This window comes from Ascidia mentula, chromosome 3 (genome assembly GCF_947561715.1).
Source record: "Ascidia mentula chromosome 3, kaAscMent1.1, whole genome shotgun sequence".
NCBI lineage: Eukaryota > Metazoa > Chordata > Ascidiacea > Phlebobranchia > Ascidiidae > Ascidia > Ascidia mentula.
Window position 1 is genome coordinate 19,356,351 of NC_138568.1, and position 22,766 is coordinate 19,379,116.

A 22,766-nucleotide genomic window follows, 5' to 3' on the forward strand; every position below is an offset into this window, starting at 1 on the left:
GCAGTGAAACAATGGCCGCTTTATTCGTTTGTAAAAGGACAAGGAATTCGTTAAGCCTCACTAAATAAACTCGGCCATCGATCGAAACGAATGTTCACGTGATCACCCGAACAATGTTAAGGTCATTGATGAGCTTTCAAATGGGCTTAACAGGATAGGATTTAAGGTCATTAAGGAAGCGTATTACGATAGACTCCCTGGGGCAAAGCGTTGATTGACGCCATTTAAACGCTTGGCATTTGTTTGATCAGGAAGTGCTTTATTCAGCGTTAATGGGGTTAAAGCTGGTTATGAATGGAATTTGTTTGCTTTGTGCGGTTTTTCGGTCAGCTGAAATTCGAGTCAGTGGTGTTTGGTTTGCTTTTCAATCACGTCCACTTTTAAATCGCGTCTGTTCACTGCTTACGCATGTACCGAGAAATCCCATGATTAATGTAAAATTTAACCAACGATTTGGGATATTTCATCAAACGCATTTACGTCATACAGTTTTAAATTTGATTTTTTGCCCCAGCCCGAATGCCAAAGAAAAGTCGGCAATTTGTCAGCTTTGGGTGTGAGTGAACACTTTGACGGGAAAAGGCTTGCCGGTTTCCCGCGTGCTTGCCTGTTTCCCGCGTGGCATTGAATCGATCAATGGCCGAGAATGGATTGCGAAACCCAACGAATATCAAGGAACAAAACGCAGCAGAAGTGAAACGAAAAAAAATGTTTAAAAACTCAATTTTGGCGATAAAACAATGCATATCACAAGTAATAACCAAAATATCGACTGCCTAAAGCATTTTACGACAGTGAAGAATTACCAAACTCACAGATTGTATCATTGTAAGGGCAAAATACTGCAAACACTGATTAACAGTTGGTCTGCGCAATGCAGTAGTACTTTGCTTTTACTGAACACACAAGCAACCATCGAACTTCACATGTTTTGTACGTCGAGAAGTCGGCTTGCCAAAATTCCCAGGTCCCAAGTCGTTGGATTTTTTTCCACAACCTCAGACACGGCTTTTTGCTGACCGGGAAAAATCTGGAGAAGCTCGGCTACCAGCTGCTTCCTTTCAGGGTCTGTGCAACAAACCAATAGTATAACGTATGTAAACATGAAGCCAATAATATGAATTCTGTGAGCTGCATACAGATAGCAACTGGCTCGGTCGTTTGCCCGCCAAGATCGTAAATTTTCACTACACTAATGAGATAGTTCGCAACAGTTGCCATCTGCATACAGCTCATAAACCAATGATATAACGTTGGTAATCTTGCCAACAATTAACCAGCGTTGTATTTGATGTTACTTCATGCTGCCTTTGAATATAACAAGCGCACATTTTCGATTAAGATGTCACGAAATTTTTAGTGATTTTAAATTATTTGCATATAAGGTTTCCGTTTAATTCGTGTTAATTTATTTAACTTTTTTTTAACCTTTTTACTTTAAGACGACAGCAGGTGCGGAAAAAAATTTCCCATTTATTGACGAAATAAACTTTGAAAAATAAAACCACGGTGAATGGCAACGATTTCCTCAAATTCGAGCAGCAGTGTAGAGCGGTCAGTAATCAAATACAGTTTAGAACCGGCATCAGTGTGACTAACACCGGTCCGGTGCACGCAATCTGTGTGAAGGCTGTGTTTGGGTGATGAACGTGATTAAGACATGTAAAAGATAATCGTGATGTATGTGTGAAAGTGTTGCGGTAAAATCAGAACAAAAAACAAAAACAAACAACTAACTAACTCTTGCTTGAAGAACAACACGCATTTTTTACTACGACTGACACAACTTTGCGAGGAATTTCATCGGTTTCGAGAAATGCTTCCTCACTCGGCCTTTGCGAGGCGAGGCGCCCTTTTGCGACATCGAGTGGTTGGCGGCCATCACTTTAAGCGCGCGCTTCTTTGACCGATAATAAGCGGACATGACCGGACTCATTGGTCCACTACGACGTCTTTCATGATTCTCAACTGGGGCAAGTTTCAAATGTTTCGGGCGCCTCTCGTCTGCCCCGCGGCTCAAACTTCGTCGTTTTGCGGCCCTTCTTTTACCTGGAGTCGAGCCCTGGTTCCGGTTTTGGTGGGGTCTCGAGGGTGCCAGTGGAGCGTTTGGGTTCATGGGGTGGAACCGACGGGGCTGCATTCCTCGTGAGTTTGGGTGTGGAGGTGGGTTAAACGGCCTGCAAACAAATAAGGTATTGTATTGCGGTTGTGTGATAATATACACGAGAATTACACAATAAATAATACAACTCATGTCCACCAAGGTACCCTGGCAGACTGTCGCAACCAAATACATGCGGAGACGATTGTAAATGCCTACAATATTACATTCACGTTCAAACGGTATATGTTAACTGGGAAACTTATTTAGAAAGTTTTCGATCAATGGTTTAGGCCACTGGTGTGTATAATTCATGTCTTTTTTTGCATTGTTTAACAACATACTTTCCTTTGAGAATAATTATAAAAAAAAAACTATTTCCAAAACTATAGCATTTCCAAAAATAAAAAACCATAAGTAACAACACAAAAACTGCATGTGAGATGCATAACGGAACAAGATGACCGAGGGCAGGGTATTTAGCAGGAGGCCCCGACAGTAATAATAGAATAAATTTCAGTGCATGCATCGCTGCATTTTGCCTAAGAGGATTTTATGTCGTGGGAAAAGATTTCAGCCGTAGCGGATTATGTAAGGACAAAGGCAATCGAAGGAAGAATAATCATTCCTGGGAGTCCATTAGCGTCCATCACCAAAAACACGTCCTTCCACATTTTTGACGACACGCGTCCCTCATTACTAATACGCTTATTTTCTTGCTTTGTTCGAAATCTTAGGAAGTTGGACGGATTTTTTGGGGCTAATCTTTTTCCAAGAACATTTCTTTTATGTTTGACAAGTTTGTAACACTCTGTTGTCACTAATGTGTCTGCAATTTGACGACTAAAGTAAACGAGGTGACGTGTCCTTCACAGGGAAACTTAATCCGAAGTTGATTTTGAGAATAAGAAAGAGTTCGCATCGATCATACGTGGAAAACGGGATTGATTAAATGTGAAACGCGCTTTTGTGTCATTCCGTTTTGCTGTCAACAAACTTCTAGTACGAAACGAGAGCCCAACAAATGTTAAAAGTTAAACCAATACGTCTTACGCAATCCAAGATAAATAGTTATAAACAGTGGACACGTAAGAGTTGGTTAACAAAACATTAACACATGCATCAATAGATGAACATCCGGTTCACATACTTTTACAAGCAAAGAAAACATGTTTGCCTCAAGCGAGCGACTAAACGATTCCACTGTGTCGTAACAGTATCAGCGAGTTATTGTCTGCTTAAAAGAAAATAAACACGTGCTGTGGTTAGAAATTTATGCGCGCTGTTCGCCCCTGTACTAATTATAAATTCATGTGGGCGGGTTTATGACTGGCGCGCGAGAGAAATTATGTTTATCGCCCCCACTTTAGGTTGTCTAGTTGATATACGACCACTGTTCGCTTGTTCTAAATTTAAGCGGCGACACGACGAGATTTACAACCAAACACACGTGACATATAGGAAAAACGCGTGATGGTTGTCAATGTTTTTTTTCCCTAGCAACGTGCCAAGTGACCAGTACGTCACTTCCGTCCGACAAACAACTTCCGGTGGTCAGTACACGTTTGTGAGTCGGCATTTGTTGTTGCAAATTGTTTGCAGCGGTATAATATGACACGCATCTATATTGCAACAATGTTTTTAGCTTTACAAACTGATCTGATCCTACTTTGGTTTAGACGCATTTTGGGGCGTTTTACCTTTAAACGGTTCCGTTTTGTATGAACGTGTTTTTTTGTTCAAAGCAATTAAAAGGGGTTATGTGTAACGGAATACATTCGCTTGAATTAATGATGCCCACGACATGTGTTGTTTAATTACAAAAATACAATTGGCCGCAAAGGAATTACCAATCTCTTCGTCCACGACGAAATCTAATTTTATAATAAAATACGAAGAGAATTACGATCACAGCCTACTGTTAACGATACACTGCACGATCAGCAAGTATACCGAGCTTAAATCGAACCAGTTTTTCCTTGAATTGTACTATTTACATGTGGTACTTGGTAGTTTCGCAAATTCAATTTAAAAAAAACAGAAGGGCGTGGCATTTCTGTCAATAAATATTGAAGCCATCATTACCTGTCAAACCTCAGAAACATGTCCAGTGGGGGACCATTCCTACCCAGGGGATCTTCTGGGGGCATAAAAATGTCATCGACCCAAGCGTACATGAGTAAACGCGTCTCAATAGTGTGTTTCCAACCGGGGTTTTGATGCATCAGATCCCTGTACTGGTCGTTCGAGACGATGACGCCACCGTTTCTGGCCGCCAACTGGACGATGAATCTGCAAGAACAGGCGACAAAGAATTGTAAAAAAAAATTATGTGAAACACTGGTCAGTTCGACATTCACTTCGGTCGGTTGATTTTATGCACTGTGACGTAATAACGCACCTGTCATCGTAACAAACAACCGGTCTTCCGTTGAGTTCCCGCGACGGAGTAAATTTAGCGATGTTCCGCTTTTCCAACTCGAACAGAACCTGAAACAACAAACACGAAATTGTGACGTCATAATGGACAAACCGTTGTGGCGTGGGGAAGCTCGATCGTGAATTGGGGGGAGTGGAATTGAATAAAGGAAGTATTACAGATAGGAGCGTGATTGCCCAGCCATGAATGGTATACCGACAGTTGAACTGCCTGAACGAGTCAGTTCCATATTTACCAACAATTAACATGAACTGCATGGAAACGTTGCTGGCAGTGAAACTAAACCCGCACCAATCACCTCGTGTTACCATTGGCAACATACATTAAATTAACAGAAAGTTTTAATGGAAATGTTAAAAGTGATTAATCTTGGGGCCGTTTGGTCGAAAACAACAACAACTAAATCCAGCTGTACTCACGAACTGGTCCGCGCCCGGGGGATTCCCCTTGTTTCCCTTCCGGAAGTTGGGTACGAAGCACGTGATCTCCCGGTGGCCCCGGGCCCAGAAGTAGCGAACACATATCGCGATGCCTCGGCACGAGTACGTGCGCCCGTTGCCGTGCCTGTGTGTTCATAGAGAAAGAGGAATTAATGATCGGTTGATCCCGAGGTTTCCGGGGCGACCGACGAGCGTTCATTAATTAACACGCCAGCCCGAGCGACGATAGAAACACGATTAACGGGAAAGTGGAATGCGTCATGTGTGTGTTTGCAGAGTACGTGGAATATGGGGCGTACGTAATTGTAAGCGGACATGTTTACACTCGCATATGTGAATGGTTCATAAGGCGATTTTCTGGGCTAACTTCCTGTAACGTGTGAAAACCATTCTTTCAGATAAATTGTCCTGCTTTGTCACTCTTTCAGAAGACTGACTTGTACATTATAAAGTACACCACTGGCTAGTATATTATTATAAAGCACACGAGTAATATTTTTGATGTAACTAAGCCGTGGACCGATTGACCAATCAAACAAACTTTGTGGGCCATTCATAGCGACTTTGCTGCATAAATATGCCATATATATAAAAATATGAACACCCTACAGATTCAGAAATCTTGTGGTTGATGCCTCGACAGGCAACTAGCCTCATTCAGCATTTGAAGCACACACAGTTAGTACATACTGCATAGCTTTTCTAAGGGGAATTACGTACTCACAACAAGCATTGCAATATAAACTGCATCACGTTTAAATATTTAGTGATTTCATCGCTTTATGCAAAAATCAAAACAAACGTTACCCGCAAGCCACATTGCTACCATCAATCACTATTGGCCTCAAACCAGGAACATCACGTGATTTCGGAAAGTCTAGAATCTGTCTCGTCGTCATCGAACTGACGTCATCAAAGGGTGCATGCATTGGAGGTGGCATTCTCGGCGGGAATGGTGGTGCTGTCAAAACAGGGTGCTATCTTTACTGTTTGGTAGCGAGGGTCTCACATGCGTGTTTAAAACATTGCATTTGGCTTTCATGTAGATGCAATTAACCACTTGATTTTCACTGGTTCGGGACTGAGGTCCACTAATAAGGTATACTCGATCATAATTTACATACATTTTAATACTTATACGCATAGTAAAATCCACGTGGTGTAGTAAAGCCAAAGCTATTATGCTAATCATTATGAGCAAACGTTTTGGACACTGCTGTGTTCATCATGCTGTGAACTAAATGACAGAGATGCTCATGGTGATCAGCATTGACCTATCTATTTCACGTAATCAAATTAGTGTTTTTCGCACCTAAAATACACATTTCTGCTTAAATTGTTCAGCACAAAACATGTTAACACAACAACGTTCGCACATAGTCATAATACAGAACATCAGTTACAACTTACCTCCATGCATTGGATGACCAACTGAAGGAGGCAGATAACTTGGTCCTGGGTACCTATTCACCCCCGGCATCGGCCTCACAAACACAGGCGCTGGAAGCGATCTGACGTCACCTCCTCGACCTGTGACGTCACTCATATTCGGTCTCATGTCGGTATCTTTCGATCTGACGTCAGTATCTTTCGATCTAACGTCAGTATCTTTAGATCTGACGTCAGTGTCAGTCGGTTTAACGACGTCGACACTTTTAGGAGTGACGTCATTCCCACTATTAATCCAGTCCTTCAAAATTGCGTTGGATGGCTGTTGCTGGTCGGGGATGGTTGATTTGCTGGTTGATGGTTGGGTGGGATGGTTCCTAGCGCGAATGCAGATTAATCTGCGTTTTGCCGATTTTCCACTCCCACCTTTTGACTTCACGTTGCTGTTAATCAACATCCGGTGTTTAACCCAATATTGTCATTGTATATACTAAGACCATATATAAAAGACCTGTGATTTACGTAGGTAATTGTTTCGAAACACCAATTCTGTTTTATTGGTATGCAGAATTACAATATAAAATACCCTTGTGTCAAACGCATTTCTTGTTTAGAATACATGTTTCGCTCAAAATAAGCATCTTCAATTCTTATTCAAATAGCACAACAAGTGGCGTTAGAAAAGGTCGATTTCGGAATGAAAATATTGAATGTTGTTTTATTGGTATGTCAGAGTTGCGAGAAGATTGGTTACAAATTATTTGATCAATATATATTTCCAAAAACCACACGAAAATTGACAACTAATTTTTCATATTTGTTACATATTTAAAATAAACAAGAATGACTTCTCCACACATAAATTGAAACATAAAAAGTGTGTTCACCTATATTTTGGATCTCGATCAAACACAGACTGAGATAACTTGTTGAAGAACTCGTTGGGAAGATCTGGGTGTTTCGGGGTGTTGAAATCGTTCAGGAATTTCGCCAACAAATCGTTTTTGTAAACGAAGTCGGTGTCGTTATTGGTGACTTCATAATTCAACTGAATGCAATGTAAAGTTGAGGGGTAAGCAAGGAAATAACAGGACTCGTGTAACTCGTACAACTTTACGTTCATATTTCTGCAACTTTACGCTAAATATTACGATACCCCACAGACGTCATCTGTATAACAAGTTGCATCCACGTTATAACGGAAAAGTTTTTTTCTCGTTACACAAGCGGTGGTCCCTTGAGGTACATCTTATACAATGGTAACCAGCGACCTCAAAAAGATTTAAGTGATCTTGACCATTAATGAGGTCGCAATAATTAGGACTTAATTGCTTGTATAAATGCTTATCGGCGGCGCTTAAGCGAATGTCCGCATTAATAATTGACGTCAAAGCGAGGGAATGAGACTTCCTTCACAATCGAAACACTCCTATCCATCAACACAATTAATGAATGGTGATTGCCCCAATGGATAAGTCCGCATTATACTCGGACAGTGCGATTACATTCGTCATTATATTAGGACAGTGCGAATTTAAAGATATGGCAAAAGACATTTCCTTTGATGATAAATGCCAAAGCCACAATGTTGAACATTGTTAGGGAGAGCTTTCGAAATACATTTCTGACAAATGAAAATATAATTAGCAGGATATCCGAAGCAACGTCAAAATGCATAAAAAACGGTTGGAACAGTGTGTTCCTGTAAACAGCTAATTACAAAACATTATTGGCTTCATTGCTTAAGGCATGTGAAAACGTCATTGAGTTTTCGGTTACAACATATTATGTTGCAGCATGGGGCGTTTAGCACAGCAACATTTCATCCTTTACAAATCGGGTTCGTCAGTTTTAAAGTAAAACCCATTTTCTGTTTTGTGCCAACAATATTTTTAAACAATAGAATATTTATTCAATATTTGAATATAGTGGTAGAGACCCCCTACGTATATGTGAAGGTTGCCTGGCAAGTTGTGCGCTTGCGCACCAGTGTACCTTGGCCACAATATACCCCGTGAAACCGCTAAGCTAATGTAGCTCAGTTGGTAGAACGTTAGACATGGTTAGTCTATGGTCGTGAGTTCAAACCTCTCAAGCAGCTTAATTTTTCAAATCTCGCTCCAATTTGTCAGGAAAAAGTGGCTGATTCAGCTTTTGCTGCAATGCCTTGGCTGCCAAGCCTGCAAACCTAATGATCGCAATACGATCGATCGCCAAGCAAGGACCTGCGCAGAGGTGATTCTGCCAATCATGCCAAATCTTGCATGAAACATTACTGTGATATTAGTAAATAAAAGTATATCTCATCACCAACCTCAATCCATTTCTCGATCACCATTATTTGCGGTAGTTCGGGTTTTGAAGTTTTTTCGACCGTCTTCGGGGGGCCACCAAAAATCTTACTGTCGCCACTAGGTGTCGCACTGGCTTGTGTTTCACTCACGAAAATTATCGAGTCGTTTTCGTCTACTTGATCGGTTTCGTCGTCGGAAATAACGATGGTGTCGATCTCTACGATAATACAATTACAGTTGGGATATATATAAGTAAATGAAAGACAACATGTACTGCTAAACTATAACTTCATGTATACAATGTATAGTTCCAATATTTCCTTGACAATTAAAGGACAGAAGTGTTTGTACAATGTGTAAATGCGATTTTGATTGACAAACTTACTATCACGTTCACGTATGGACGTTAGTGACAAAAGTGTGTTCTGCTTCAAATCACAATGAAATTTAAAATAAGATTTAAATTATGAATTTTTTTGTGCAAAATAAAATTGAATTGAAACCCGAAACACTTTTTTTTAAATTTAAACCAGATACGTCCTCATGGAACCCTCAATATTGTGTTATGGAGCCCACTGTTGGAAATGATGCAATGAAAAACGGATGCAGAAAAATATGATTTTTTAATGCGGAAATGTAACCAGATATTCCAACTCACTTTTTGGTCGAACGTTTAACATTGGAAGTGCGTTGTCTTCCTCCTCTTCACGAATCTCGTTAAGAATCTTCACAGATTCCTTCACAGGGAGGTTGGGGCCGTGTTTCTCCAACAACTTGTCTATATGCCTCTCTTCGTGGCCCATCTGTATTCAAGTTTTACCAAATAATCAGCTTATGTAAGGATATTTATATCGTGCAGGAGGGATGTCAAATAAAAACTAAAAACAAACAATAATGCTGAGTAAAACTGTGAAAACCAATCAGCTTTTTTGATGTTTAAAGGCAGAAAAATATATTTCGCCTCGTGGAAAGGCATTGCCGTTTTGTTTAATAACAGAGTTTTTATTATAGCAACAATGATCGATCGACGGCCTTTCAGGGTGGCTTCGTTCACCGCAAAACCTCAACAAAGTTTACATTACTTTTTTCAACAACAAACAATGAAGTATTTTAGTCGCATTTTTTTGTGCCAGAACCTTGGAACCTTTTTGAGCAATTTCAATGCACTGCATACAATCGATTAACACGAGTATTTGATAAACTTAATCGCATTTTCGGTTAAATTTGAAAGGTCAATACAACTCTTACAGGAACAGAATTGCTCTTACTATCGGGTATCCCTTACTTCCTTATAAAACACACAATCTAAGATTCATCAAAATGAACTTCTTTTCTGAGTCTCTCAAGGGTTTTCTACAAAAGCTGACTGAACAAAAATGTCTAGGTTTTGCTGAAAAGCCGCTAGGATACAAAAAAATCACGCGATTGTGAAAACACACAGGTGCAAATAGTTATCAGGCGTGAGCTCTTATCGCGCGAAAATCACATAAATCGTCGGTTCTGGACAGTAAAGTGGCAGGAAATGCAAAGAAGGGAAGCGCAACTTTGAACTGAACTTTATTACGACGCTTTGCATACCAGCCAAGTTTTGCGTAGTACGCAAGCGGTAAAGCGGACCTTCCTTCCATCACAACATCCTGTTCAAAACAGGACAGGGCGGAGGTGAGTGGAAGGATGTTGCCGCTTACTCAGTTGGGTGTTGCTGGACAATTTGTTCTGAATAATTTTCAGCAACAGTGCAAGAGAGTCTCATGCAATGGCCTAAAAATGCATTTCTTCAGCAAACGTTTAGAAACTGCTTTGATTTTGTTTTTACGTCGTTTTTTTTTGGTGCGTCAAAACGCTTCATTTCTAAGACGTAGAAAGTATTGCGATTTTTAGACGCACTTTTGATGAGCACAGTTTAGTGCTTGAAACGTTTACATGAGTACAATTTTAACCAGCAGATTTTAGCTTTGGGCGTTTATATTCAACATAATATCGCTACTAGTTAAACTCATATTTGAGCAAAAAACATAAACAGTCGATCAAGTTTTGTCAATTAAATTTGCTTGTGCGCTTGTGTGGAATTATTTACAGTTACCAAAAAGCTTGTCACAAAAAGACCCTTCTTTATTCAATCTGGATGTTTCAGAATTGCATTGTAGCAAACCGGATCACTGCGTTTAATGTAAACGTGAATTTGGTTGACAAACTGGTACGTTGAAATTTTACGACCAGTCTGTTGTGTAAAGGAAATCGCATATGGTTCCATCATGTTGCTTTTGCATTTAATTTGCATAAGTGAGGAAGGCCCAGGGCAGAAAAGCTATTAAGTTAGCGTATTCGTGGCAACGTTTGAATCCAGTGTTATTAGCGTTTGGAAAATTGACCCAAGATTTTTATGTGTTGTTATATGTTGCCAAATAACAGGATGTATAGGAAATTGTGTTTCCTCTGTAACTACACTCGAAAGGAAATGGTAATTACCAACCACCAATCTGATTCGAAGTCGGCTGTTAAAAAGCGATCAGTTTAAATCAAATTTCAACCCTAAATTTTTGCAAAACACGCCGCATTACTAACTAAATTAATTTTGTTAATTTGTGTAGAGTTGTTTGACAGTCAGTCTCTAATCAAAACAGTGCACCAACAAGTAATATAGCTATAAACCAGAGACCGACACGGCACATTGAAGAAATTGAATAATTAAAGTTGAGTGATCTTATGTACCGACATACGTCCAAGTACTTACACGTTTCATATTGTGTCTGAAGAAATCGCACTGCGCCTGTAGTTGGTGATTTGGAAGCTCCGATGACGTTTCGCCTGAAAAGAAATTTGCATCAAGCCAAAAAGTCAAATGCGCGTCATGCGTGACGTTAGTCACGGAGAGACTGTGGACGAACGGAGGTGCAAGTATGTTATGCGGAAGTTGTGATACTTATTTCGCATTACACGTACAAACCCGCGATGCGAGTTCATAGGCAACCAATAAGAATAATTGGGCTCCAATACTTTCATAAGGTAATTAAGATTTCCGCCGAGTTCAGGTTTTCCGTTTCTAGTGATAAGTTGCTAAGATGGTTTTTTTTGAAAGCCGTTGACAAGGCAGTGCTTTATTTTCAACGCATACTTTCGTGGCAAACTTTCACAAACTACTAAAATAATATCGATCAATTTGACCTCCGCAACCCCTTTGGTGGTCAAATCGAAGGGAAGGGAGACACTTTTGTGCCAACCGACTTCGGCAGGAGGAAGTTGGAACTAGTTTTAGTTGATGAATTTCTTCTGCAATTGCCAATCGCATATACAGAATTAAAAATACCTGATGTTTTGCGGGATTTCAGTGTTATATTGAAAACAATTGCTGTTAATGAAAACGTTAGCGAGATACAAAGTCGTGACGTTATTTTCCTTTGAAGTTGGTGATTGGGCTTTTGTTAAATGCTAATGACCTGTGTGGGATGGAAATTCATCTTTTAAATTTTATACCATGCCTAAAAAAACCTAAAAAATGACAACCAGTTTTCTGGGTTGGGAGTAAACAACGCTACGAAGGCGTGTCTAACCTAAATACACAGCATATACGTGGCTTCCTTAGAAGGGTGTATACATTTGTGCGCCTGTCGATCCCACCATGATTATAGGAAGTATTGAAAGATGTGAACATTTGACGGGTCACAATTGCTGATGTGTCAGGTTTTAGTACCACTAATCGCAGACGTTTCAATGTGTAAATACCTCCCCCGCGCTGGAACACTGGTGTGGATAATAAGGACGATCTCGACGTCTCGCCACTATCTCCGAGGTCCTGCGGAATAAAAGGTAGAATAAAAATATGACCAAGAGTTCAAATAGGTTCAATTGACTGTATTCGAGGTGGGTTGAGTTTTTGTGGTGCTAACAGGAAAGTGGACGGGGTTATTACGTCCGATAGATTGCAAATAGGCAGCCGGCAAGAAAGGAAACGAAAAATACAGAAATTTAAATAAGCAGTCATATTTGTGGAAAAAAGGGCACTTGCATGTCAACAGGGGCAAGGAACATTTTTCAAGAACTCCAATCCCACTTACATAGTTTTCAATTACTCCTGGCCAAATATAATTGTTTGCGACAGTTTGGACTTTACCCCAATTTAGGCCTATAGGCGAAACCAAATGTTTTTGAAGTCATAAGGCAAGTATTGAATATTATGCCTGACAGTGTCAGTAACAAATTGTATTCAGCAAGTACTTCCTGAAGCTGAATATTCAAATTTATGCATACATGCAAAGTCCAAGAAGTTGAACATTTCTGCCCTATCAAATGGGACAGATGTGACAGTTTTAGAACGGAAAAGCGATGTGCCTGAAACTGGCAGAACAAAGGGCATCCGTTGGTAGCACGGCAGCGTCAGCTCTCACAAACAGAAATTTTTTTTGTTTTGAAAACACAGTTTTTCTGGGCCGAAGCTGCGTAGCTTTATGACAACTTAGCCTTTTCGGCCAGGGTCACAACGGCCCAGCAAGAGACGAGCAGTGAAGAATACAGGAAACGTGCAAAGCAGGGATGACGCGGAACCCACAGGAAACGAATAACATGAAAGTAAATCATGCCGAGACAGAGCGGCGGTTTCGGGGTGGGCGCGGGTTGTGACCAGGCCGCCAAATAAAAAATACTGCTGTCAATGACAACATGCATCGTGTGTGTCAGGACTCGAATTGCGACGCTATTGCATGGTGACGTCACATTGATGCGTTGCAAGGGTGAATAACAAGTATTGTTGTTTGTTTGGGCGCTTGCTGGTGGTGGTGCGGTGGTGCTGGTGGTGCAGGGTGGAGTTAGGGTGACGACGTTCGCCAGGCGGTCAGGATGAAAGGGTTTGGAACGGTAAAAAGTAAAATTGAAAATAGGAAAAAATAGAACTTTCCAGAAACGTTGCGAAACAAATAGTTAAAACGGCAGAGAAAGAGAAAAAAACGTTTGTGATCATCATTCGCTCAAAAGCTCATTCGATGTTGACTTATTATTATTACGTTACGTTGCTTACAATTTTGGTACAATATACACACAATATGCAAAACTGCTAAAAATTAGATTGCAGTTTTAAGGATATACAGATAATATACAGATATTTCCATATGTATTTGTGTTATGTTTTTGAATCAATCATGACAATAATGCAGCTAAAATATTTTCCATTAACAATGAAATCTTTTGCAGTTGGCCATGTTCAAATAGCATACCGCAAGCTGTAATATTACTTGCGAATAGCTAACATGGCGGTAGCGAACGCCACAGAGATTGGAAATTTTTCCAAAACTCACTGCCTCAACCATGAATCGTGGGGAAGTGCCATCACAACAGTAGCGGCGGCTGTGATTGTGGTGGGAAACATTCTCGTCATATTGGTTCTCATCAAGTTTCCAGCAAAAAGATTCCGACCGATGAACTGGTTTATAGTACAAATGGCTGTCGCTGATTTGGGGGTCGGAGCCCTGCTTTTGTGGATAGGGACATTTACGCGGGTACTGCTACCTATGGTGACGCTTAACAGCAGTATTTACGTATATGGAAGCCTGGCGTTCACGACTTCTACATCCACTCTGGGCGTTACGTTCATAGCGGTGGACCGATACTTTTACATCACCAAGCACAGCCACTACAAGTCCATTATGACGCGAAAGAAAGTGGGAACGGCGATCGCGCTTGCGTTTGTCATTCCGTTCGCGTTCTTTATTGTTGCCCCAGTGCTGGGCTGGAACTGCGTGGCGTCTTGCGACTGTAGAATCTACAACAGCGATTCGTCGGCACAATATTGCTTCGGAGATAACTGCTCACAGATGATGACCCCATTTCGCAGCGTAACGGTTTTGGTCGGAGGAATTTGCCTCCTTTCCCTGCTGGCATTATCCATTGCGTTGTACACGCGGATCTTTTACAAGGTAGGAGACTGTTTTGCGCCCACGTAGAACATTTGCTGGCCGGATCGTGGTAAAATTGCTGTTTCGAATATTAAAAGTACAAACAGCATCGCAAAGCAATCGGTTTTGGAATTGCCCCACCACAAAGATAGTCCCCGTTTGCACAGATTTATGCAAAGTGGAAAGTCAATAACAACATCAATAACAACCCAAATCTGTCTTAATTTGACAAATTTATCTATCAACCGACAAGCTATGTTAATTATAATTATACGGTGTTAGGCAGTAGCGGGATGCGCTGTAGGATATTGCTGTATCCGCTTATGACGTGTCTGAATGGTAATGAGTCGATACTGTGATATCACCAACAAAAGGTTTATACGAAGGCGTTGACTAAACAATGAAAGTGATCATTAGTTTCACCACCACCCAGTGAGAAACCTCTTGCTAACTGCGGTTAACTATGCAGTTAGGATACTCGGCATACAATTCCTCTATAAGGCGCTTTAAGTTTTAAAGTTACCAAAAATATTTCCTTATTCAAAGACCGTCACAATGTACGTAATTCAAAGTTACCCCTTTACATGGTTTTCATATGAGGAATTGCAGGTGCGTTGTTAAACGCCGTGTTTTCCCGCAAACAGGTTCATTTTCAACGTCACTGCGTCATACACAGAAGCAGAAGGAAATCCGAACTGAGGATGATTAAGACCATGTTGATAGTCCTTACTGGGTTCGTGGCGACGACCGGACCTCTGGCTGTTTGCTGCTTCGTGTCATACATTTACAACGGGCGGGAACTGCACTTCATCATGCGGATACTGGTGATAATAAGTACCGTTAACTCCATCCTAAACCCGTTCTTCTACTTCTGGAGAATCCCGAATATGTACAAGAACTTGTGTGTGATGTTGCGTTCGTGGCTCATGTGCTGTTTCCCATGTTGCGAGGACAAATTCCCGCAGGTTGGGCGACGCAAGTCATCAGGCAACCCGCTCCCTGGCATGACCAACTCCAAGCGACCGGGCAGACCGAGCGAAACGAGCCTCGGACTTCACGTAATGGTTAAAGATAGGGGGTTGGCGAGCCAAGACATTTTCGCCTCAGGGACGGGCGACTTTTTCTAAACGTTGTCCGTTTGACCCAAAGTAAAAAGTTTCACAATTGTTCTATTGTAGGATTTCTGTTATAATTTACGCCATTGCAGGTCACCATGCATGCTAACATTCGTATAAACTGTGACCCTGTAAAGTTTCAACAAATAAAAGCCGTATCCTTTTCGCGAAGCTTTTTAATCATTTGTTAACGTGGTTGGCGTTGTCGCACTTTTATATAAACCACAAGTTTCAATACACGTTGTGGAACACCACCTTTACAGATATTCTATCGCATTGTTTTGCACCATAGCCTCATCGTTTCCACCACGCAACCTAGCAACCATTTAAGACTTGGTCCACCACCACCACATATTAGCGTTGTTTGTGTACAGCGAAAAATCCAATTAAAGTGCAATGTACACGCTACAAAGCGAATGTGGGAAGAAAATAAATTCAAGCCTGTAGCAAACTTTCAGGGGAAGGTCTTTTCTTGCAAGTTCAAGAGAATCTGACATATAAAATGTTAAACTTTTGTAAGTTGTCCGCGTGACAATACATATAGTTAGGTACAGCAGGAAAATAGTCATTATGGTTACGTACAGCAGGATAATAGTCATCATTGTTAGGCACAGCAGGAAAATAGTTTCGAGGACGAGCAGGGAAGTGGCGCTAGATGTTGCGTGCATGCTTGTTGATTTATCACACGATACAACAAAGCGCATAGGATGTTGGATCAAGCACGTGCTTCGGGTAGTCTTGTCACTTTTCGTGACGAGAGTAAAAAAACAAATGAAGCCGAACCGAACATGTGCGGTACAGGAAGTGGGAGACGTCAATCACAGAGGTTTCGCAATGATTAAAAGCACGGGCGGTGGTGGTTTTGGAATAGCCATGAGCCGCAACGGCTGAATTGCGCACTTTCAAAGAAAACCGCACAGGGTGTACCCGGTAGGTTGTTCTGACATGAGCAAACGTACCTGCAGCTTTATTCGCAGACTTAAGAACCTCAATATTAAATCTGCCCTAAAAATTTAGTAATGGTGTCTCTGTAAACTGCCGTTGTGAACTTACTCCCGCACTCAAGCAAGTCACTGAAAGTACAACGGTTTTTACAGTCACTCGGCAACTCCACCAAATATTTGTGAGTGTGTGTCCCGTAAACCTTTGTAATTGCTTGTATTTTTTTGTCGAAAAATTGAAACACAGTTTCTGTACATTTAACAAACAGGGTTTTGCTTCACCCACATATCTTATATTCATGTAAACCCCATGAAGGAAGAGATCTTGTGAAAGCTTGTGTTTAACGGTGTCAAACCAGATAATGTACAGTTCAGTGTCACAGGACTGATATGGTTGATTATATAATATATTTACATGCCATGTTTTAGATTAAGTTCCGTCCAGTCTGTTGGTTTGGTGGATTGAAACAAAATCAAACAACAATGATTCCCATTTCAGTAAACTTACGTTTGCATTATAAAGGATTTTAAAAATTTGGTGATCCAAGAAAACAACAATAGGTTCCCTGGTGCCCACTAGTGACCACAAACTAAAAATGTAATTGCCACCGGGTGTTGCACAGCAATGAACTTACCACCATTGGTTGATCATTGATGTAGTTGTTGTGATTATCTTGTACGTCACCGTGTGGTGCAAATACATTGCTTAATATTTCCGACCTGTCAAATTTAGTGGGTGTTACATAAAATGTATTGGTCTGTGGGTGGCAACCTCACCAAACTGTTAGTAAGCACATGAACAGTTTGAATCGTTTCTAATTAGCTCATTGCACCCAGTAATTTTTTTTCTTTAAAATAACTAGTTTATAAGAAAAAAGAAAAAAAACGCAAATGTACCTTTTCGGCTTCACGAACACAACAGGAGATGAAAATTGTTTCATATTTTCCTGACGAATTTTTGAAGCATTAAAGTTTTTTCCGGCATTCTCAATCATTTCCAACAGCACCTGAAATTGATCATAATGACTGTAAAACACAAGTTGTATGAGTTTAAACCTTCACAGAATGTAAATATTATGTAAATAAATTTGTGCTTACATTAGAGAACCGTTTTGCAAGATAAATTTATTAAATATCAATTTTACAAACAACATATTTTATTTTTTAGTTTTTTTCATTGCAAACCGATACACAAATTATTTACAAATGTTGAATATAGTTTACTGCTATGCAAAATAAATTTATTTCTTGTTACTAAATACCTTTTTTACTCCAGACTTTAGACCAATCAGGTCAGTTTCATAAGGATCTTTGCATTTTAATACAATTTCATCAAACTTTGGAAAAGTTTTCAGGCCCTACAATGCATATATATTAATTCAAATAAAACATTTCACTACAACATCACATATAGAGAGAACTCTTTGATATCAGAATCACCAAACAGTCTTATTGGCAGCGAAGCCTTGGCATCTGATTTTTTTTAACAAGTTATGTTTGTTGTGATCGTGTTTTTTCTCTCATACATTTTACCCACAATTAGACATAGTCGAAGCGAACTCTATATATAACATGTGATATATAAATATGTATAATCAGTGGCAGGTATAGGGGTGTGTTTTATGTGTCAGAACACCCCCTCAGCATTTTGGCACATTGTTTTGTGGGCTGTGAAAGTGCGGTTAATTTCCCACTAGGCAGGAATGAACACTACGACCAAGACAGTGGCGGATCTACAATAAACAACATAACTTTTGTAGTTGTTGTATTGAAACTGCTGCAGAAATAATTATTTTTTTTCGAGTATTAACGGCAGGGAAAATAATTGTCTCGAAAGTGGTCAACGCCGCGTGAGCGCTGCGGGCGCGACTGGTAAAAAAGGAAGTTGCGGAGACGCACACTGGCCCGAAGTGTTCGCTCCTGCGTTGCGTAATAATAACCGCAGTTTCACATCCCTCAAAACAATATAGCACAATGCTGAGGGGGGTGTTCTGACACCCAAACACCCCCCTAGATCCGCCACTGGACCAAGTGTTCGTCTCCAGAGTTGCTTTGTTTCTCGGTCGCGCGCTGCATTCCCGCGGCGTTGACCGCTTATGAAACAATCGTTTGTCGTGCCGTTGGTCAATAACCCGTCAACAATACCGGTTTCGAAAGCGCGATCTTGTAAGTTTATTCATTTCTGCTACAATTTCTCTACGGGAAGCTGCACGCTGTAAGAGTTATAATTGCTTAATATATATGTAGCCACTGGCGTAGAGTACGGGGGTGCAGGGGTGCCGCGCACCCCCGACCTTTTCTCAATTTAACCACATAATCGCACCGCGTTCTTTCGGCTTTCGCCGGTTTTAAACCGCAACAAAAATGAAGGCGCATTTCTTTTCTGATTACACTCATAAAGGTACTTAACACACGGTTTCGTTTGCATCGTATTCGCGATCTACAATTACGCAACACAAGCGAAATTACGTTGGTGACGAACGTGAAAAAGGAAGATTTTATCGCGTGTATAGAGAAATCGACTTTATCCCAAAACCACGTTTCGTCCAGTTTTTTCGGCCAATAAATATGTATGGACGACGCTATAACTTTATATTTGGCGTACAAACGACCATCTGATGTTTGTATTTTTTTCGACGCACCCCCGTTGATGTACAAAACTCTACGCCTATGTATGTAGCTAAACAAGTATTTTGTATTTCGTCTGTTTTAATATATTTCGCAAATTTTATCTACCGCCAAAACATCGATGTATATTTAGTATTACAAGACCACGTCCTAGACCATGACAGATTTATTTTTAATAGGCACAGTTTCAAAACAATCCCACCACAATACTTAATACCCGTCGAGGATACAGATAACATCGCATTGTTTGGTAACGTAGTGTTTGTTTTTGCTGGACAAGCGCACATCTAAAAAAGTAACTAAAAAATCTTGTGTTTCGCAGAAGTTGTTCGATATTACGCTTAACTACTAGTGCGGTACCTGTATTTAAAGCTTAATTTGCATGGCAAATGTTCGGAAAAAAACGCATCTAACGGCTTCATTAATTAGGTACCGAAACCGAACACCCCCATCATATTGTTTCTAGATCCATCACCATATAAAATATATACAAATTAAAAAATGCTTGAAAATGATAGCCGAAAAGCAGTTTACATTGAAAGCAATTAAAATACAAAGCATATATACAAACAGCAGTTCCAGCAATAAAATAGGCCAAAAACAACAAACAAAAGATCACCAACCTGGTGTTTTTTGCCACACATATCCTGGAGATGCAACAACATCGACACAGACTTGGTAACATTTAGCTGGGAGCCTTGTATTTTAAGATTGCTTGGGTTTGCTCCAGTTTCAATCACAGCCCCACATGTGTATTCCACCCAGTTGGACCAAAACCGCTGAAAAATAACATGTTCGACAAATAGTTGGTTTTGTTGTTTATTTTAGATTGTTGGTGAAAAGAGCATGATGCAACAACTCATAGCACTACAAAATGTTCTAAAGTACATTTCTATATACACAGAGAATTCAACAATGTACTTTTTCAATTAGTTTCAATTACAAGTTATACATATACTGGAAATAACTCTTGTCTCGTGGTATTTAGGAAAAAATTGCATTCCACTATATCACATATATTATACATAATATAATTGTATATATACCTGAAATCCCAAAACAATACATTGTGGAAGGTCAACAAAGTCAACACTCTCCTGGTGTTCTGGGCTGCACAAAGCCTTAATGTAAGCCTGGAAGATAGTTCAGGTATTCAAATTAACAAATGTGATATGGAGTCTATATATGAATGTACCAGTAATTAGTATCAAGGGCAAAGTACAGGATGGGAGACATATAAAAGTAGGTATTAAAAAGGTTTTTAAATCTTAACTCTATTGTCATCACATGCAACAAACTTGGCACTTCATTTTGACTTTCATTTCACAATAAAACATATCAGTCTTTTGTTAAGTGAAAATTATAGAACAAGATGATTTTAACATAATATATATACACTTTGTATATAAGCAATACAGCCTATAATGTTTTTATAGTGAACTGTTTAGGTCTCATCAGCGCAGCTACAGTGAGACGATCTTGTCACAGCCAAATAGCCAAGAAAGACTTTCATGTTATGGTGACCATACAGCTACCATCAAGCATGGAGGTCCAAACTAGGTGTAACCCACCGAAAACAAGATCATTTAAAGTCACACCGTAGCTGCACTGAAGAGTCGTATTAGGTTGATACAGTGGGCATGTTTGCAGTTCAAATAATATACACTTTTTTTATCAATTAGAAATTTACCCATACAAATATACAGTTGGTTTAGCAGGACAGAATACCTGCTTATTTTCAAAAATAAACAAATGGCACAGCAACTTTACCTTGCCACGTCTAATGCAGCCCAATGTTCCCCTCAATTTAATCCAAACAAATTCAAACTTTTCGGACCTTTTTAAAGTAAGCACAACAGTAAATCGGTCTTCCACTTGATCTTTAGTTTTTTCCAAAATCTTGACTTGCTTGCTGCTCACAACAAACTCATCAACGGAGTCATCCATTGCAATGTTCGTTGCTGTTTATTAAAGTTGTTGACAAATGTCCATGTCCTACTTTTATTTACATTACCTTTTTTTAAATGCAATCTCAAGTCATCACCTTGTATATACTGTTTGACCAAATAATTTGTCAACTGGAATTTTTTTTCTGTCACTCATAATATTGGAAAACCATTTTACGACATTTCAGCAAATTCCATAAATATTATTGAAATGTCCTAAACATTATAAACCAGATTGAAAAAAGTCACTTTTGCTAAAATTTACTGATAATCCGCGCAATATTATTGAAGTAATACATTAACACACGAAAAACGTTGTGATCGTCCAAGCAATTAATGATCGCCGAAACAAATTCCTCAGCACAAAAAACAAACTTTCCAATCTGGATTGTACATAATCACAAACATAGTTTTGCAAACAAAGTGGCTTTAAACGCATATTCATGGTTCTGACTTCTAACATTGCATCAACAATGGGTGCTGCTGGTAAAGAATGGCTGAGAAAATATGCAAAAGAACATCTGAAATTAACAACAACTGGCAGATTCTAGGATATGTAGTGCAATTTTACTGTGGGATCAAATTTCAGTCGCATAAATATTTGCAGCAAATGGAACAAAAGATACTAAATTAAATAATAAATGTGTGCCCTTAAATCTCAAAGTTATAGTTTACGAACGCCTGCAAAAAATGTTATAAAATTTAACAAACATAGTAAGTCTTAAAAAAACATTATATACATAAGCTTCATAGTGTCCATAACATCTACTGTTGTTTTCCACACTATTAACATTTATTCACAAAGGACTTTCAAAGGTCTAAATCATACTGCTTTTGGATCCCTTCCGAATAACCTTGACAACAAAAACAAAGTATTAACTGAATCTGTTCTGTGTGCGACTGGAATTTCTTTGAACCTTTTTCGATATTTCGGCGAATTAGTAGTGATGGCAACATAGTTCGGGTCTGTGCATCACACTCAAAACCACAGAGAAATAATTAATTCACGAATGTTCGAAACGTTGATGGTGAAACTTGTTTTGCTTTTGGGAACCTCGTTCCGCTTGACTTGCTAAAATCGGAGTGTTTCCTTCACGTGTTTAAGGATGTTACGCAAAATTATTTCAGAAAAACATATAAGCACAAAACAAATGTGCTTATATGTATTTCTGAACTATTTTTGCGTAATATACGCTAATTTGTACAAACCAATAACAAACAAAAAACAAAACGTTTTTTAGTGCTTATCATCCCCGGGGTTTTGAATTTTATTTGATCTAATTTAACTTCACCTTTCATATCTTAGTCTAAACTCTATGATAAATAATGTAAGAATGAGGGCGGTTTTAACTGAAAACTGCGATACGTTTGATAGATATTGTGACAGACAACTAAATGACGTAAATTGTTCTGTTTCTGAAACTTTTATCCAGTGTTTTCCAAGTAGTAATTAAGTTCATTTTTTAGAGCATTTGTTTCCAATTTATAATTGTTTTCGTGATGTGGGAAAAAGAAAGAAAAGGTTAAATAAAACAAAGAAGGAGTCCATTAAAAGGTTATTGGCAACATCGCACACATGTGAACACC

The 22,766-nt window shown here is 39.5% G+C and overlaps 2 protein-coding genes across 3 annotated transcripts; one reads left to right on the top strand and one right to left on the bottom strand.

Moving 5' to 3' along the window:
* Positions 1-42: 42 nt before the first annotated feature.
* Positions 43-21,455, bottom strand: LOC145896118 (uncharacterized). Of its 2 annotated transcripts, XM_082984973.1 has the most exons (18): positions 21,004-21,455; positions 20,280-20,366; positions 19,857-20,012; positions 17,868-17,963; positions 17,503-17,612; positions 17,241-17,325; positions 12,388-12,457; positions 11,399-11,472; positions 9,323-9,467; positions 8,685-8,881; positions 7,258-7,418; positions 6,392-6,813; positions 5,789-5,942; positions 4,961-5,105; positions 4,503-4,591; positions 4,187-4,393; positions 2,050-2,177; positions 43-1,068 (listed from the first exon to the last, which is right to left on the bottom strand). In XM_082984973.1, exons 1-18 carry the CDS (start codon positions 21,178-21,180, stop codon positions 923-925), a joined length of 2,649 nt encoding a protein of 882 aa, XP_082841099.1. In that variant the 5' UTR covers positions 21,181-21,455; the 3' UTR covers positions 43-922. The 2 variants fall into 2 exon arrangements, with proteins under 2 accessions (XP_082841099.1, XP_082841097.1); XM_082984971.1 differs by lacking the exon at positions 43-1,068 and having other exon boundaries at positions 1,520-2,177.
* Positions 13,872-15,979, top strand: LOC145896125 (adenosine receptor A3-like). Its single transcript, XM_082984983.1, has 2 exons — positions 13,872-14,570; positions 15,194-15,979. The coding sequence occupies exons 1-2, from the start codon at positions 13,905-13,907 to the stop codon at positions 15,674-15,676; spliced, it is 1,149 nt and encodes a 382-aa protein (XP_082841109.1). The 5' UTR covers positions 13,872-13,904; the 3' UTR covers positions 15,677-15,979.
* Positions 21,456-22,766: the final 1,311 nt, after the last annotated feature.

What these genes read in the sequence shown, in the direction of transcription:
- LOC145896125 (XM_082984983.1), top strand. Translation starts at nt 13,905, where the DNA reads ATGGCGGTAGCGAACGCCACAGAGATTGGAAATTTTTCCAAAACTCAC. An exon ending in ACACGCGGATCTTTTACAAG is followed by an intron (nt 14,571 to 15,193) that starts GTAGGAGACTGT and finishes TCCCGCAAACAG; the next exon opens with GTTCATTTTCAACGTCACTG.
- LOC145896118 (XM_082984971.1), bottom strand. Translation starts at nt 21,180, where the DNA reads ATGGATGACTCCGTTGATGAGTTTGTTGTGAGCAGCAAGCAAGTCAAG. An exon ending in TGTGTGGCAAAAAACACCAG is followed by an intron (nt 17,964 to 19,856) that starts GTTGGTGATCTT and finishes TATGCATTGTAG; the next exon opens with GGCCTGAAAACTTTTCCAAA. An exon ending in GTTGTTTGTTACGATGACAG is followed by an intron (nt 4,394 to 4,502) that starts GTGCGTTATTAC and finishes CTGTTCTTGCAG; the next exon opens with ATTCATCGTCCAGTTGGCGG.